At 42.9% G+C, this 15,384-nt stretch overlaps 1 protein-coding gene across 1 annotated transcript in view; it reads right to left on the minus strand.

Annotated features, from left to right (window-relative positions):
- tmem244 (transmembrane protein 244) overlaps positions 1-15,384 on the minus strand; it is a 39,221-nt gene that overhangs the window by 7,890 nt on the left and 15,947 nt on the right. The window contains exon 3 of the mRNA XM_059981353.1: positions 2,920-2,993. Coding sequence (XP_059837336.1) covers positions 2,920-2,993 — 74 coding nt within the window. The remainder of the gene's footprint in view (positions 1-2,919; positions 2,994-15,384) is intronic.

The raw sequence follows: 15,384 nt of genomic DNA on the forward strand, positions 1-15,384 counted from the left end.
GAAGTCCATGTAGACAACATCCACTGCCTTCCCTTCATCCACTTTCCTTGTAATCTCCTCAAAAAACTCTAATAGATTTGTTAAACATGACCTATCACACACAAAGCCATGTTGACTCTCTCTAATAGGTCCCTGTCTATCTAAATACTTGTAGATCCTATCTCTTAGTATTCCTTACAATAATTTACCTACTACCGATATCAAACTTACTGGCCTATAATTTCCCAGATTACTTTTAGAGCCTTATGAGATCCCAATGTTTCAGAAATCTGAAGCCCTGCGCTCTGCACCAGTTCCTCAGCCACATCATCCTATTCTTACCTGCTCTGGCACATGGCACAGGCAGCAATCCAAGGATTACAACCCTATAAGTCCCACTTTTCAGCTTTCTACCTGCCTCCCTAAATTCTTTCTTCAGGACCTCCTCCCTTTTTCCACCTATGACACTGGTGCCAATATGTACCAAGACTTCTTGGCTGTTCAGAATGCCATGGACTCGATCTGTGACCCTGGCATCTGGGAGGTAACTACCACCTGGATGTCTGTATCATGTACACAGACTCTGATGTATACTCCCTTAACTAGGGAATTCCCTATCACTACTGCAATTCACTTCTCTCCCACTTCCCTTCAGAACCATAACACCAAACACAGTGCCAAAAACCCATTTGCTGCAGCTCCCCCCTTGTAGGTCACCCCTCCAACAGTATCCAAAGCGGAATACTTGAGAGGAATGGCCACAGGGGTACTCTGCAATAGCTGACCATTACCTTCCCCTCTCCTGACAGTCACCCAGTTACCTGCTTCCTGTAACTTAGGGGTAACTACTTCTTTGTAGCTCCTATCTATTACCTCCTATCTATCACTATTGACACTATCACTCAGTTTCCTATATGAACCAAAGAGAACAACTTGGCCCATTGGAGTCTTTACAACAATGAGTAAAATAGCGTAAGATTTAATGGTGCCATTAAATTGTACTAAATAGCCCAATTCTGTTCCTATGTCTTATAGTCCAAATAACTTATTCATGGTCTTCTAATTAAAAAGTGGACATTCTGTAAAGCTTTCAAATGATTGTATTCACTCTTTTGAAATATTCCACAGTTTCACTAACAGTCTGGATGGCCATTTATCAGACTGGACAAAATGAGAGTTCATTAACCACCCTCCTTCCCCTTCACCTTCTACCTTTTACTCCTTCCCCTCCCCACCTCATTATTGTGGCTTCTATCCCCTTCCTTTCAGGTCCTGATAAAGGGTCTTGGCCTGAAGTGTTGGCTCTTTACTCTTCTTATTATATGTTGCCTGACTTGTTGATTTTCTCTACGATTTTATGTGTGGATTTACAACATCTGCAGCGTCTCTTGTATTTATGGGAGTTAAGGTTTTCAGGTAGATGGAGATCATCAGCCTGGGAAGGCAGTCCATCTATGAGAGGGAAAACTCTGATTTCAAACCTCTGCTGCCTGCGGCCATACCCACTCATGGGAAAGGCTTCGGGAGTAAACCCTTAGCACAAATCCGGAGCTGGAGTCCCTAAGGCAGTCCGACGTTGCCTTCAACCTCACTCTGGCAACTCCTGCGATGACACTGGTGCCAAGCTGTATTGGCCCTTGCCCTTCCCTTGGACAACATCGGTGGCGTGGAGAGGGGAGACTCGCTGCTTGGGCAATAGCCGGTCTTCCATACAACCTTGCCCAGGCCTGTTCCCTGAAGAAGACCTTCCAGGCGCAAATCCATGGTCTCACGAGACTAATGGATGTTATACATCACACAAGGTTCCTTAAGGTTGTTATAGCCAGACAAGTTAGTGGGGATAAGCTCCCACTACCTATTAAATGCTCCCAATGGTGTGCACCTCAAATAGCCTCTGACAACCAGGTCCAGCTCCTGGCCTTCACGTGTGGCTTAGCTACTAAGTCCAGTGGAACTGTTTCTACTGGCTGGAGAAGGTGCAAAGGCAGGTTATTGGTGCTTCAGGCTCATGGGGCTCATCAGGCTTGGTTCTCAGTCCATCTAGGAGAAGGAAATCTTTAATCGCAATCCTCCACTGCCTTGTGGCTATAACCACTCGTAGAGAAGGCTTCAGGAGTAAACCCTGAGGAAAATTCAGAGCTGAAGTAGCCTAAGGCAGTTGTACATTGAGTTCAGTGCTGCTGGTGCCGAACTGTATCGATCGCCGCATGGAGAGGAGGAGCTTGGTCTCCATATTGTACTGTCCTGGCTTACATACTGGCTTGCTAGGTCGCAATATCCATTGTTGACCCTGACTGATGGAAGGCCTCCAATGACAGTTAGTTATATTGATGATAATAATTTTATCTTTCCAAATCTGTTTGTATGATAAAGCATGGGACGGATGTAAAATTTGTAAATAATGGCATACACAAGATCTTACTCAAACTATTGTGAAAAATGTAGAAGTAGAATTGATCACAGAAGAGGCGGAAAGTCATTGTCTTTGAATTAGTGCAACATAACTATTATGTCATTTTCCAAATCACCAATAGTAGCGTTTAAAAGGAAATTTATTGATAGTGAAATGTTTCAAATATATTGAAGATGCCGTTAACTCTAAATTAAAGTTGAGACATCAATGACTTGATATGTTAATTCCATTTTGCTCTCCATATCCTCAGCATGTTTGTTGTATTTCAGATTTGCCATATCAATTTTTTTTTATTTCAATTGCCATTGTACGTACATCACTTAAGTCCCTAAATGAAGTTAGGGGATGTTGGTCAATCTAGTATTGTCCATTTAACAGGAAATTTAATTTCAAATATTCTTTCTAACATTCAACTTTAAAATGTCAAGACATGTCCTTAACCTGCAGATAAAGAATAAACATTGCCTGGCTGCCGTGGCTTACAGCATTTTTGTGTGTATAATGGCATCACTTTCATACTTGCTTACCCTTGTATTCTGAGCTTGAGTACAATGGTTCTGTTTTGAAGTCGAATGGCATGAACTCATCATATGTTTCAAGCCTAAAAATAATAAAACATTAGTTGCAATGGCAGAACTTGAAGAAGATTTGCCAACCTAAAAGAGAATAATTTGGAACCACAAAAATATGCTTACATCATTTTAATTTCTGAATTTATTTTATTCTTAATAGCAAGCAAGGACAAACAAGACTCCTGTTTCTTGAGTATTGCGTGTGTCAAAATTCTGCCAATTTTCTGCTCAATGTGTAGGTACCAGTTTGTAGTGTAACTTATGTTGTCTACCAGATTCAGAACAGTAGGAAAAGCGTAGCACATGCTCACCAGAAATATACAGGGTAGCTACAGAGAGCTGTTGATCACGCTGTTGCAGTGCTATCAAATTTAACCTCGACCTGTAGTGAGGACAAGTAGGAAGATCCACCATTGATCTCTTGCATAGTGATTGTTGGTTTTCCAGATATTGGCAGGCTTTGCAGAGGATATGAAGCTTTGTTAACTTTCGAGTGTCAGTAGATGATGTTTCTCCAAGGCACACAGAATGCAATGCCACAGTGAGGTTGAGGAGAGGCTGCATGGAACAGGACATAGTAATAGCAGATGAGGCCCTCACCAGCCACACTGTGCTTCGAGACCAGTTCTGTTGCTCAGTGAAAAACAATGGCTTCATTTCACCAAGAAGTTGTAGTGGTATTCACTTTCCATTGTCTAAGCTGTTGCAGAGAAGTCTGCAACATTTCACACTTCCTGTACTGAGCAGAATTGATTTCTTTCTCTCTTGGATTGGGCATCAAGATAGTAAGAACATGTAAATATCCCAGGCCCGAGATGGGTGTTATTGACTATACTTACTAATGTACAAATATGTCACCATATCCAACCCTGAGGTTTGTTTTCTTGCAGGCGTGCTCTGTAAATCTAAGAACCATAATAGAATTAATGAAATATTGCATCCGACAGGGAGCAGAGAAAAAAGTGTGAGAAAGACAACAGTCCGTACAACCACAAGGAAATAGTAATAATATTTCTGGAGGTTTCACAACTGATCGTTGTTGTATGGCATGCCAAGGTTCGGCCTAAGAGTCTGGCTCGGACCCAGAAGCGTAGGACCTTGAGTCCCTGGAGTCAGGCGATTTGAGGGTCGGTGTCACGACAGGAAACCCATGTGTTGTCGGGGGAGTTCAGATATCTACAACTGCGTGCCCAGTTTTTCAGGCACAGAGCTCGAAAAAAGCAACGTGGCAGACTTTTAACATCGTAAACCAGCGAGTTGTTTGTTATGTCTCCCCGCTCGCTGGGAAAATGGAGACATCTCTTTCCCCCTTATTAGGGACGGAGAGAACCTGTGGTATGTTGAATACTGGATGAAACGCGAAGTCTTTGGGGTAGCTGCAGTCTGTGTCTTTGCTGTTGCTTTGCTCGCGTTTGAGTGCTCGGTGGTGGCGTCAATGCTTTTTTTCGCCAGTGAGAGGTGGAGTGGGGATCGTTGCTTGCTGCCCCTTACACATGGCGGGGGGAGCTGGGGTGACTTTGGGGTTCTAACATTTAACTGTCATTTATTCTTTGGGGCACTCCTCTGTTCTCATGGATGGTTGTGAAGAAAAATGCATTTCAGGATGTATATTGTATGCATTTCTCTGACATTAAACTGCACCTTTGAACCTTTGATAATTTAATAATAATAAATAAATAAGCAATAAACAGGAGATAAAGAGTCCTTGAAAGAAACTTCCATGAATTCACACTTGATGAATTCTCATTCATAACAGAAAACTGCTTTGCTCCTATTTAAATAATGGGTGATTGATACGCTGAAGTTCAAGTAATGAAGAATTCATACCCTACCATTATAACAACACCGGATACATGGCAAATACTAAATTACTAGGCTGACAATTTGTAGATATGAGTAGCAGTCCAAATATGGATTTTTTTTCAGAACTTAAATCTAGTAGGTGTGAAAATGTAGCTGCAATGATGCAGCCCTGAAAACACCCAATAAACAATATGAAAACAGGGAAATTTGTAAAACATGAAAAACTACAAATTCAAAAAGTGAAATGCCAGCAGTTCAAAAGTGTTCATTTTCCCTTGCTCAATACTTAGTCAAACCACCTCTTGAAGCTACAGGTTTTACAGCCAATAGACTTTTGGTTAAGTCTCAATGAACTTTGCACAATGCGATAGAGCAAGATTTGCACTCCCCTCTTTTTCAAAACTTTTCAAGCTGTGCCACATTAGTTGGACAGCAATCTTGAGGTATTGCCAGAGATGTTTCATTGGGTTAAGGTCAGGACTCTAGGCCACTCAAGAACATTAGTTTTCATTTGAAGCCACTCCATGGTTGCTCTGGCAGTGCTCTTTGGGTTGTTGTCCTGCTGAAAGACAAGCTTCCTACCTAGCTTAAGCTTTCTGGAAGAGGCTAGCAGGTCTTTATTCAGGATCTCTCAGTGTTTAGCAGCATTCATCTTCCCATCATTCCTGACCACCCTCATACTATCCCACCGTACTTTACAGCAGAGATGGTGTTACCTGTTTGACACACAGTATTAGATTTACACCACACATACTGCTTAGTGTTGAGGCCAAAAAGTTCCATTTTAGTCTCATCCGACAACAAGACCTTCTTCCACGTCTTTATAGTATCTTTTAAGTGACGCTCTGCAAACGCGTTATGGGCAAGGATATGCTTTTTTTTTTGAACCAGGGTTTCTTCCTCCACTCTTCCATAAATACCCTTTTCGTGCACAGCCTTAGAGATCGTGGAGCCATGAACTTCATCTCCAGTTACAGCTGCTGACTTCTGCAGCTCCCTCAGAGTGAATGTTGGCATCACAGTCGCCTCTCTTACAAGTGCCGCTCCTCTCTGGTCACTAAGTTTAGAGCAGCAGCCTGACCTAGAAAGTGTGGTTGTGGTTTTATATTTTTTCCACTTATTCACTATAGACCACACTGAGCTCTGAGGTATGTTCCATGCCTTTGAGATGGTCTTGTACCTTTCCTCTGATCTGTGCTTCTCTGTTATCATTTCTCTGACTTGTCTTGAATGCTCTTTTGCCTTCATTTTCATTTGACCTTACAGACAGAGTGGGTATTTATTTTTATGAATTCTTTGAAAACAACTGATCATCCTATTTTCTTTTTCAACAAATTGGGTGAGTTGGCAAGGTAATATTCCAAGGTTGTCAAGCCGAGGAGTGGTAGTGGGGACAAGCTCCCACTACCTAAAAGTGTTCCTCACAGCATGCGCCTCAAATAGCCTCTGACAACCGAGTCCAACTCCTGGCCTTCTCATGTGGCTTAGCCTCTAAGCCTGGTGGAACTGTTTCTACTGACAGGAGAAGGGATGAAGGCGGGTCCTGGCACCTTAAAACCAGTGCTTTGGGTAGATGGAGCTCGTCAGCCTGGGAAGGCAGTCCATCTAAGAGAGGGAAAACTCCGATTTCAAACCTCCACTGCCTTGCGGCCATACCCACTCAAGGGAAAGGCTTCGGGAGTAAACCCTGAGGACAAATCCAGAGCTGGAGTCCCTAAGGCAGTCCGATGTTGTCTTCCACCTCGTTCTGGCAACTCCTGTGACGTCACTGGTGCCAAGCTGTATCGGCCCTTGCCCTTCCCTTGGACAGCATCGGTGGCCTGGAGAGGGGAGACTTACTGCTTGGGCAACTGCCGGTCTTCCATTCAACCTTGCCCAGGCCTGCACCCTGGAGAGGCTGAAGCAAAACTTTCCAGGCGCGGATCCATGGTCTTGCGAGACTAACCGATGCCATCCATTGCACCTGAGGAAAGTTAGCATAGTACTTACAAAGGGGATGAATACTTCAGTTTTGGTTTTTAATTTTTAGTAAATTGTTGACAGGCTTGGGAATTTTTCTTTTGATTTGACATGATGCACAATGTTTTGTAGATTAGCTCAAAAAATTCTACGTCAATATATGTTAAATTTAGAAAATGAGACAGTAAAATGTGAAAAAAGTTGTGGGGACTGAATACTTTCTCAAGGCACAATATATTTCCAGCACCGTGAGAGTGCCATGTATGGACAACGAGGTGTTCTGCATCTGCATGAAGTTCTTCTCTTGGAGTGTGCACATACTCTGAGCACCAGGATGGTCATAAGCCAACAGTGGGTGAGCAGTGCTCTCAGTTAGTCTGCCGATTGTGGCTAAGTAATAGCAGTGTATACAACCTGTGAGATGTTAACATGCTGGGACAAGTGGTCACATGTAAGGGTTTGTTGGGGCAGTTAGGAACTAGGCACAGTTCCTCAACATTAGAGATCGAAGGTAGTTGAGCAATAGCAATGAGGTAGTGGAGGTTGGTGGAATACAGCACTTGATGATGCACACATTGACCTTGAGCGCATGTATAAATTAATTTGTTACAGTTCAGCCTCCATGTTATTGCAGCTACAAATTTGATACACATATCGACATCTCCTACTGCCAAGTTGGGGATACATCAGGAGGGGGCTGCAGACCTCTCCCTCTTCTCCAGCATTGCATCAGAAATCTAGTAACACACACAAAATCCCGGAGGAGCTCAGCAGGCCAGGCAACATCTACGGAAAAGAGCAAACAGTTGACGTTTCGGTCCGAGCCCCTTCATCAGGGCTCCAGGAAATGTCTTGGCCCAAAATGTTGACTCTTTTCCATAGATGCTGCCTGGCCTGTTGAGTTCCTCCAGCATTTTGTCTGTGTTGCTTTGGCTTTCCAGCATCTGCAGATTTTCTCATATCAAAAACTTAATGCCTGATTTATTTTGAGATCTTTGTTTTCAGCCATGAATTTCAGTTAGCCAACAATTAAAATGATTTCCCTTATTAATTCCAGCTATGAACCACCCTACCTCAGAAGTGCAGCCTTTCCTTAAGCAGCACAAGCAAGCTTAAATTTTCCCTAACCAACTGTAAAATTTGGGGCAGGATTCACTAAAGCAACTGTGAGTACAGTTACCACTGCTGAGGTCAATACTCTGAGTAGGAAGCTTGAATCTGACACATGGCCTGCAGCACTAGGTCAGCTGAGCTCAGGTTAATGAATTTTTAGGATCTAACCACTTTGTTTTGCAAGTATATTTAAGTTAGCTTCAATAAAATTTTACCCGACCACACATGAAGTAACTACTAATCCCATGGTCAACATGAAAGAGCTTTTGCAGCATCTGGCTTTATAAACAGCCAATCACCCCCAAGATTCCGAATGGGGTCCGATTAAGATCCTGTAAAACCGTAGTGAGAATTATTCACTCTTACGCTCAACATATGTCACCCATTTACACTAGTGACATATCCTTTAATGATTTCTGTATCTTGATGTACAAATTTCTTTGTCCAATCAATGCATCAGTTTTCCCCACTTATACCACCACTGAACCATGATAGTAGGTATCCTTTGGTCTCGTGAGGCCATGAATTTGCGCCTTGGAAGGTTTCCAGGGCTCAGGCCTGGGCAGGGTTGTATGGGAGACCGGCAGCTGCCCAAGCTGCAGGCCTTCCCCTCTCCACGCCACCGATGTTGTCCAAGGGAAGGGTACTAGGACCCAAGCAGCTTGGCACTGGTGTCGCAGAGCAATGTGTTGTTAAGTGCCTTGCTCAAGGACACAACACGCTGCCTCAGCTGCGGCTCGAACCATGGTCCTTCAGATCACTAGACCGATGCCTTGTCCACTAGGCCACGTGCCAACACTGAACCATGATAGAACTTGGTAATACAGCCATTATTCCTGTGCCTCTTCTCTACAAGACAACATGGTACTAATTAAACTGCCAGACACTTTTTATCTTTACATGGTTTTTTCTATTTCAAGCCTTCATCTGTCTAATTTTCTCTCATTCTTTGGTTTCAGAGAACTGCAGCTGCCATTAGTTCTTCCATTTGTTTAACCTATCTGTGTTGCCTTCTCTTTTCTATTCATTATGTATATCAAATATGTTCATTCATTATGTGCTGTGTCACATGACATAGGCGATCATGCTCTTTCTACGACCATGATTGGTCTTGCCAAATGTTTCTACTGAAGTGGTTTGCCATTCCTTTCTTCTGGGCAGTGTCTTTACAAGACGGATGACCCCAGCCTTTATCAATACTCTTCAGAGATTGTCTGCCTGGCATCCGTGGTCATGTAACTCGGACTTCTGATATGCATCAGTTGCTCATAATCCACAAATGTAAGTATACTCCTCTCCATTTCTATGTCTAGATGATTCATATATAGTATAGAATGTTGGGTCTCAGCAGTGGGTAGGGAGAGGAGTGGTGGTGTAACTTTCACCATTGCTAGGCGAGCAAAGGATAAAATTTTTATTTCAGCTTTTTGATTCTTACCTCCCAAACCTTCCTGTTCACAGTTCTCTGAGCTTAATAACTTCCCTCTTGGAACCTTACAACATGCATAATGTAATGCCATGCCGATGACACAGATTAGTAAGCAGAAACTGTTATGTACTTCAACCACAAGACACAGGAGCAGAATTAAGCCATCTGGCCCATCGAATCTGCTCCACCACTCCATCATGCCTGATCCTTGTTTTCTATCTCCTCCTCAATCCCAGTTCTCAGCCTTCTCCCTGTAACCTTTGATGCCGTGTCCAATCAAGAACCTATCAATCTCTGCCTTAAATATACCCAATGACCTGGCCTCCACAGCTGCACGTGGCAACAGGTTCTTGTAAGTTTGATGTGATTTATTTTTCAGAAGAACACTTCTTCATCTGCTTTCTTGTCCCAAGATCTTTCTTGTCCCCTAGTAGCAGAGTGGTTTGCGCGGTGCTATTACAGCTTGGAGTGCAGGGTTTGGAGTTCAAATCTAGCATCATCTGTAAGAAATCTGTACATCCTCCTGGCGGAAGGTGCAGGTTTTCTCCGGTTTCCTTCCACTGTTCAAAAGCACACCAGGTAGGTTAGCTGGTCATTGCTAATTATCCGGTGATTAGATTAGTGTCAAATTGGCATTGTTGGTGGTTGCTAGGGTGGCATAGCATGAAGGGCCGGAAGGGTATATTCCACACTGTATTGCCAAATAAATAAATAAATACTATTTTGCAGATGACACACACGAGAAAGTCTGCAGATTGTAAAAATGCTATTCCCTTTCAACACACACAAAATGGAGGAACTCAGCAGGCCAGGCAGCTTCTGTGGAAAAGAGTACAGACAACGCTTTGGGCCAAAACCCTTCAGCAGGACTGGAGAAAACAAGCTGAGGAGACTTCCCAGGATGCAGCTTCCCATTCCAGGACATCAGAGATGCCCTCTTTTTTTGAAGACTGGGGTTTCCCTGCCTCTACAATTGATGCTGCCATCACTCACATTTCTATTTCCTGTGCACGTGTGCTCACCCCATCTTTCTGCTGCCTTAATAGAGTCCCTCCTATCCTTACCTACCCCATAAGCCTCCACATCCAACACATTATCCTCCACAAATTCCGCCATCTCTAAAGGGATCCCACTACTAAATGTACCTTTACCTCCTTCTTCCCCACCCCAACCCCCGCTTTCAGCAGGGATCACTCCCTCCACGATTCCCCTGTTCTTTTGTCCCTCCCCACTAATTACCCTCCAGGCACCTATCCATGCAAGTGTCCCAAGTGCTACACCCACCCACACCCCTCTTCCCTCTCCTCCATTCGTGGCCCCAAATAGTCCTTCCAGGCTGAGGCAACACTTCACCTGCAAACCTCCTGGGGTTGTCTATTGTGTTCAGTGCTTCTGATATGGCCTCCTCTACGCTGGAGAGACACGTCGTAAGTTAGGGAACTGCTTTGTCGAGCATCTCTGCACCAGTCACCACAAACAGGACTTCCTGGTGGCTAAACATTTCAATTCAGATTCCCATTCCTATTCTGACATGTTGCTCAATGACGTCTTGTGCCAGGATGAGGCCACCCTCAAGGTGGTGGAACAACACCTTATATTCTGTCTGGGTAGCCTCCAACCTGATGGCATGAATATCAATTTCTCCTTCCGGTAAACAAATTTCCCTTCTCTATTCCCCACTCTGACCTTTTACCTCTTCTCACCTGTCTATTATTTACCCCTCCTCCTTCCTTTTCTCATATGGTCCACTCTCCTCCCCTGTCTGATTCTTTCTTCTCCAACCCTTTACCTTTCCCACCCACCTGGCTTCACCTATCACCTTCCAGCTGGTCTCCTTCCCCTCCACTAACCTTTTTATTCTGAAATCTTCTGCCTTCCTTTTCAGTCTTGATGAACGGTCTTGGCCCAAAACATTGACTGTTTTCTCTTTTCCATAGATGCTGCCTGACCTTTTGAGTTCCTCCAGCATTTCACGCGTGTTACTCTGGATTTCCAGCATCCACAGAATCTCTTGTGTCTGTAATATATTCTGTCAGTTTTCATACATGTTGCACTTACTGTAGAAAATTTACTATTTCCTACTGAATGTTTCTAACTGGAAGACATGAATTAACCAGTGGTTGTGCAGGAACTGGCAGTATTCAATTGCTACTCACTTGCTGCCTGACACAACTCAGTGGGTGTCAGGATAGAGAAATGTCTCTAAAAAGAGAGGTGTAATGCACTTCTTCCCTCTGCTAGCCCCCGCAGGTGACCTTTAGGCAAAGTGTAGCAGCTGCTTAGCCTCTCCCTGATCAGTGTCGTGGGAGAAGGCAGTGGACGGTCGTATGAGCAGCTAGTGCAAATCATAAGTCCTGGTTATGCGACCACTGATGCCAGGCATACAATCTCTGAAGAGTATTGATAATGGCTGGGGTCACCCATCTTGTAAAGACACTGCCCAGAAGACTGCAATGGCAAACCACTCCTACAGAAAAATTTGCTAAGAACAATCATGGTCAAGACTATGATCGCCCATGTCATATGACATGGCACATAATGACTGAACAATTATCTTGCCAACAAGTGATGAAAAACTAAGTGGGAAGTATATGCCTAGACAAACTAGGAGTATATATTACTTGTTGGTCCTGATTGTAACTGTCAGGTTTAAATTGGCTGAAATGTTGAATTCCTACTGTGCTCATTTCTACCATTGATTGGGCAACCTATTTAGACATTCTTAAAACTGAAGACTTTGTCAAAATCCAGCAAAGTTAATTTTGGAATATCCTGAGATTCCACCAAAAATCCTTAGCCCAGTTCTCATCTGCTCACACCAACACTGCAGGGTTTGGCCCTATTCCCATGCTCTCAGTGTCCAGGCTCCGACTAATGAAAGCTGGACTTCAGACAGGTTCAGGATTCATGGTGGGTTGACAAAGCAGGCTTCTCTGTTGTCACTGCACCCACAATGGTCACAACATCAACATCAGCATTTTGTCTTGTGAGTAACAAGAGACTGCAGAAACCACAAACTGAAGCAACAAAAAGAAGCTTTCCCTCCATAGACGCTGACTGATCTGCCAAGTTCCTCCAGTGCCTCATAGGTATTGTCTTTGATTCATAATTCCCGGGCATGTGGTTATTCAATGCCATTCATTTTAAAAATAGACTGAAAATACTCCAGCAAAACATACAAAGACTATTCCATCACAGTTTTATCAGGGGCTGTGTAGAATTGGATCCATGGAGAGATCTTTATTCACAACCTCAAAAAATTTGCATGCATGGATCTGATTACAAGAGCTTACTTTAAGGACAAAAATGTTTTCCAAGAGAACAGAGTGCAAAGAAATCCTGGGCACACCCTCTTCAAATTTCTAATTTTAACTTATTATAATTAACTTCTGTTGCATCAAATGCTTAATATGATGGTGTCCCTTGTTTGATGCTGTTTTCATCCAGAACCTCTGATAATTGGGAACCAGGCCACATTTACAATAAAACAGATGCTTTAAATGTCAGAGAGTTGTGCATCCAGCTTAATCACCTAACAGGTGCGAGTTTAACATTTTGTTGCTAAGTACCCTATACCCAAGAGCCAATTTTACAAATGTACAGTCTCCCCAGGGAGGGCTTGCCCGCTGGGATCGCATTGGAGGAAAATTAATGGATGGAAAATTGTGCCACCAATGGTTTGTAAACTTGGAATAAAAAGACACTAGCCAACATTGTAAATTTCAAAAATCAATCCTCTAAAACAAACATCAAAACCTTCAGGAATTGTGTGAGCTTTTCCACCCAATCAGTGTTACATTCCTGAACATGCAATTATTCTTGCAGGCGATGGATTATGTATGGACAGGGTACGCTAGAAAATAAGTTGACGTATAATAACTCTGCAAAGCTTCAGCTTTACTATTTAAAAAGAGTTACATGCTGAACAAATAAAGCAGCAGAATCTTGTCTTATTCAGACAGATATTCTACTTAGTAATAATAAGTAGAACTAACAACGTGCAGCACACGGCCTATAGCATTTCATGGATCATTGCCTCTATATTAGTAACTGCATGCAGTGAACAGCCGCATGGTTACAATAACAACTTTATTCATTAACATACCATATGGGAATCAAGTCTAGAATGGACTGCTCCTCATTGTAAATGGCCAGTTGTAGTACAACGAGAATGTTACAATTAGGTACACAATATGTCAGAGATATTTTTCTTTTTCCTTATATTGCCTACTGATTTTTGCATAATTGAAGGTCGTGCTATTATTAATAAAATTAGAAAGGCCTTATTGCTGCCACGCCGTATGACTGTGGGTGCACCAGTGTGTGTAATTACTATGTCTGGCATTGTAGTCGATGACAGGTGTCATATCTTACCTTCAGGGCTGAAATATGAAGTGTAAAGTGAATTGAAACAAGGGAGGCAATTATAATTCAGACAGATATAATTTTAGAGTTTTTTTGACTCAAGATACTCTGAACTTCAGGCTTTGCAGACCTGGCTTGCCTTTTTCTATATGTGTATCTAAGAACTAAAGAATATTTGACACCAGTGTCCACACATGTTGCTTTTTAACCTCAATTTGTGTTTCAATGCAGTCTGGTACCACACTTTAATTCTCAGAGCTGGCTTGGAAGAAATGGATATGAAGAATAAACTGTCGATGTTTCTCCCTACAGATACTGCCTGGCCTGCTGTGTTCTACCAGCATTTTGTGTGTGTTGATGTTTGAATTTCCAGCATCTGCAGATTTCCTCGTGTTTGCTCTGAAGAATAAACTAGTCATTTAGTGACTACTTCATTTTATAACTTCAGAAGTATAAAGAAGAATGTTGGAGTCAAAATTTGTCATTAATTGTTTGCTCTAGACAAACAACTTAGAAGCAGGGACATGTTCTGAAGTTTGGCTTCACTGAGGTCAACGAAAGCTAAACAGTACAGGAATCATTCTATAAATCAGAATCAGGTGTATTATCACCAGCGTGAGATGTGAAATTTGTTAACTTAGCCACAGCAGTTCAATGCAATACCTAATCTAGCAGAGAGAAAAAAATTAAAATAAAACAATAATAATAAATAAACAAGTAAATCAATTACATATATTGAATAAATTAAAAATTGTGCAATAACAGAAATACTGTATATTTTTTAAAAAGTGAGGTAGTGTCCAAAGCTTTATGGTCCATTTAGGAATCGGACAGCAGAGGGGAAGAAGTTGTTCCTGAGTTGCTGAGTGTGTGCCTTCAGGCTTCTGTACCTCCTATTTGGGTGCTGGAGGTCCTTAATAATGGACACTGCTCCCTAAAGGTGTCCTGGGTACTTTGTAGGCTAGTGCCCAAGATGGAGTTGACTAGATTTACAAACTTCTGCAACTTCTTTTGGTCCTGTGCAGTAGCCCCTCCATACCAGATAGTGACACAGCCCGTCAGAATGCTCTCCATGGCACATCTACAGAAGTTTTTAAGTGTATTTGCTGACATGCCAAATCTCTTCAAACTCCTAACAAAGTATAGCCACTGTCTTGCCTTCTTTATAACTACATCGATATGTTGGGACCAGGTTAGATCCTCAGAGATCTTGACACCCAGGAACTTGAAGCTGCTCACTCTCTCCACTTCTGATCCCTCTACGAGGATTGGTATGTGCTCCTTCGTCTTACCCTTCCTGAAGTCCCCAATCTTTTGTCTTACTGACGTTGAGTGCCAGGTTGTTGCTGCGGCACCACTCCACTAGCTGGCATATCTCACTCCTGTATGCCCTCTCATCTCCAGGTGAGATTCTACCGATGGTTGTATCATCAGTAAATTTATAGATGGTATTTGAGCTCTGCCTAGCCACACAGTCATGTGTATAGAGGGAGTAGAGCAGTGGGCTCTAAGGTGTGCCAGTGTTGATTGTCAGCGAGGAGGATATGTTATAACCAATCTGCACGGACTGTGGTCTTCCGGTTTGGAAGTCGAGGATCCAATTACAGAAGGGGGTACAGAGGCCCAGGTTCTGCAACTTCTCAATCTGGATTGTGCAAACAGACCTAATTATCCACCATTAAGGACCCTCATCGCTCAGGACACATCCTCTTCTCATTGCCACCATCGGGGGGAGGGTATAGAGCAATGTA

The sequence above is a fragment of the Hypanus sabinus genome, chromosome 10 (genome assembly GCF_030144855.1).
Source record: "Hypanus sabinus isolate sHypSab1 chromosome 10, sHypSab1.hap1, whole genome shotgun sequence".
NCBI lineage: Eukaryota > Metazoa > Chordata > Chondrichthyes > Myliobatiformes > Dasyatidae > Hypanus > Hypanus sabinus.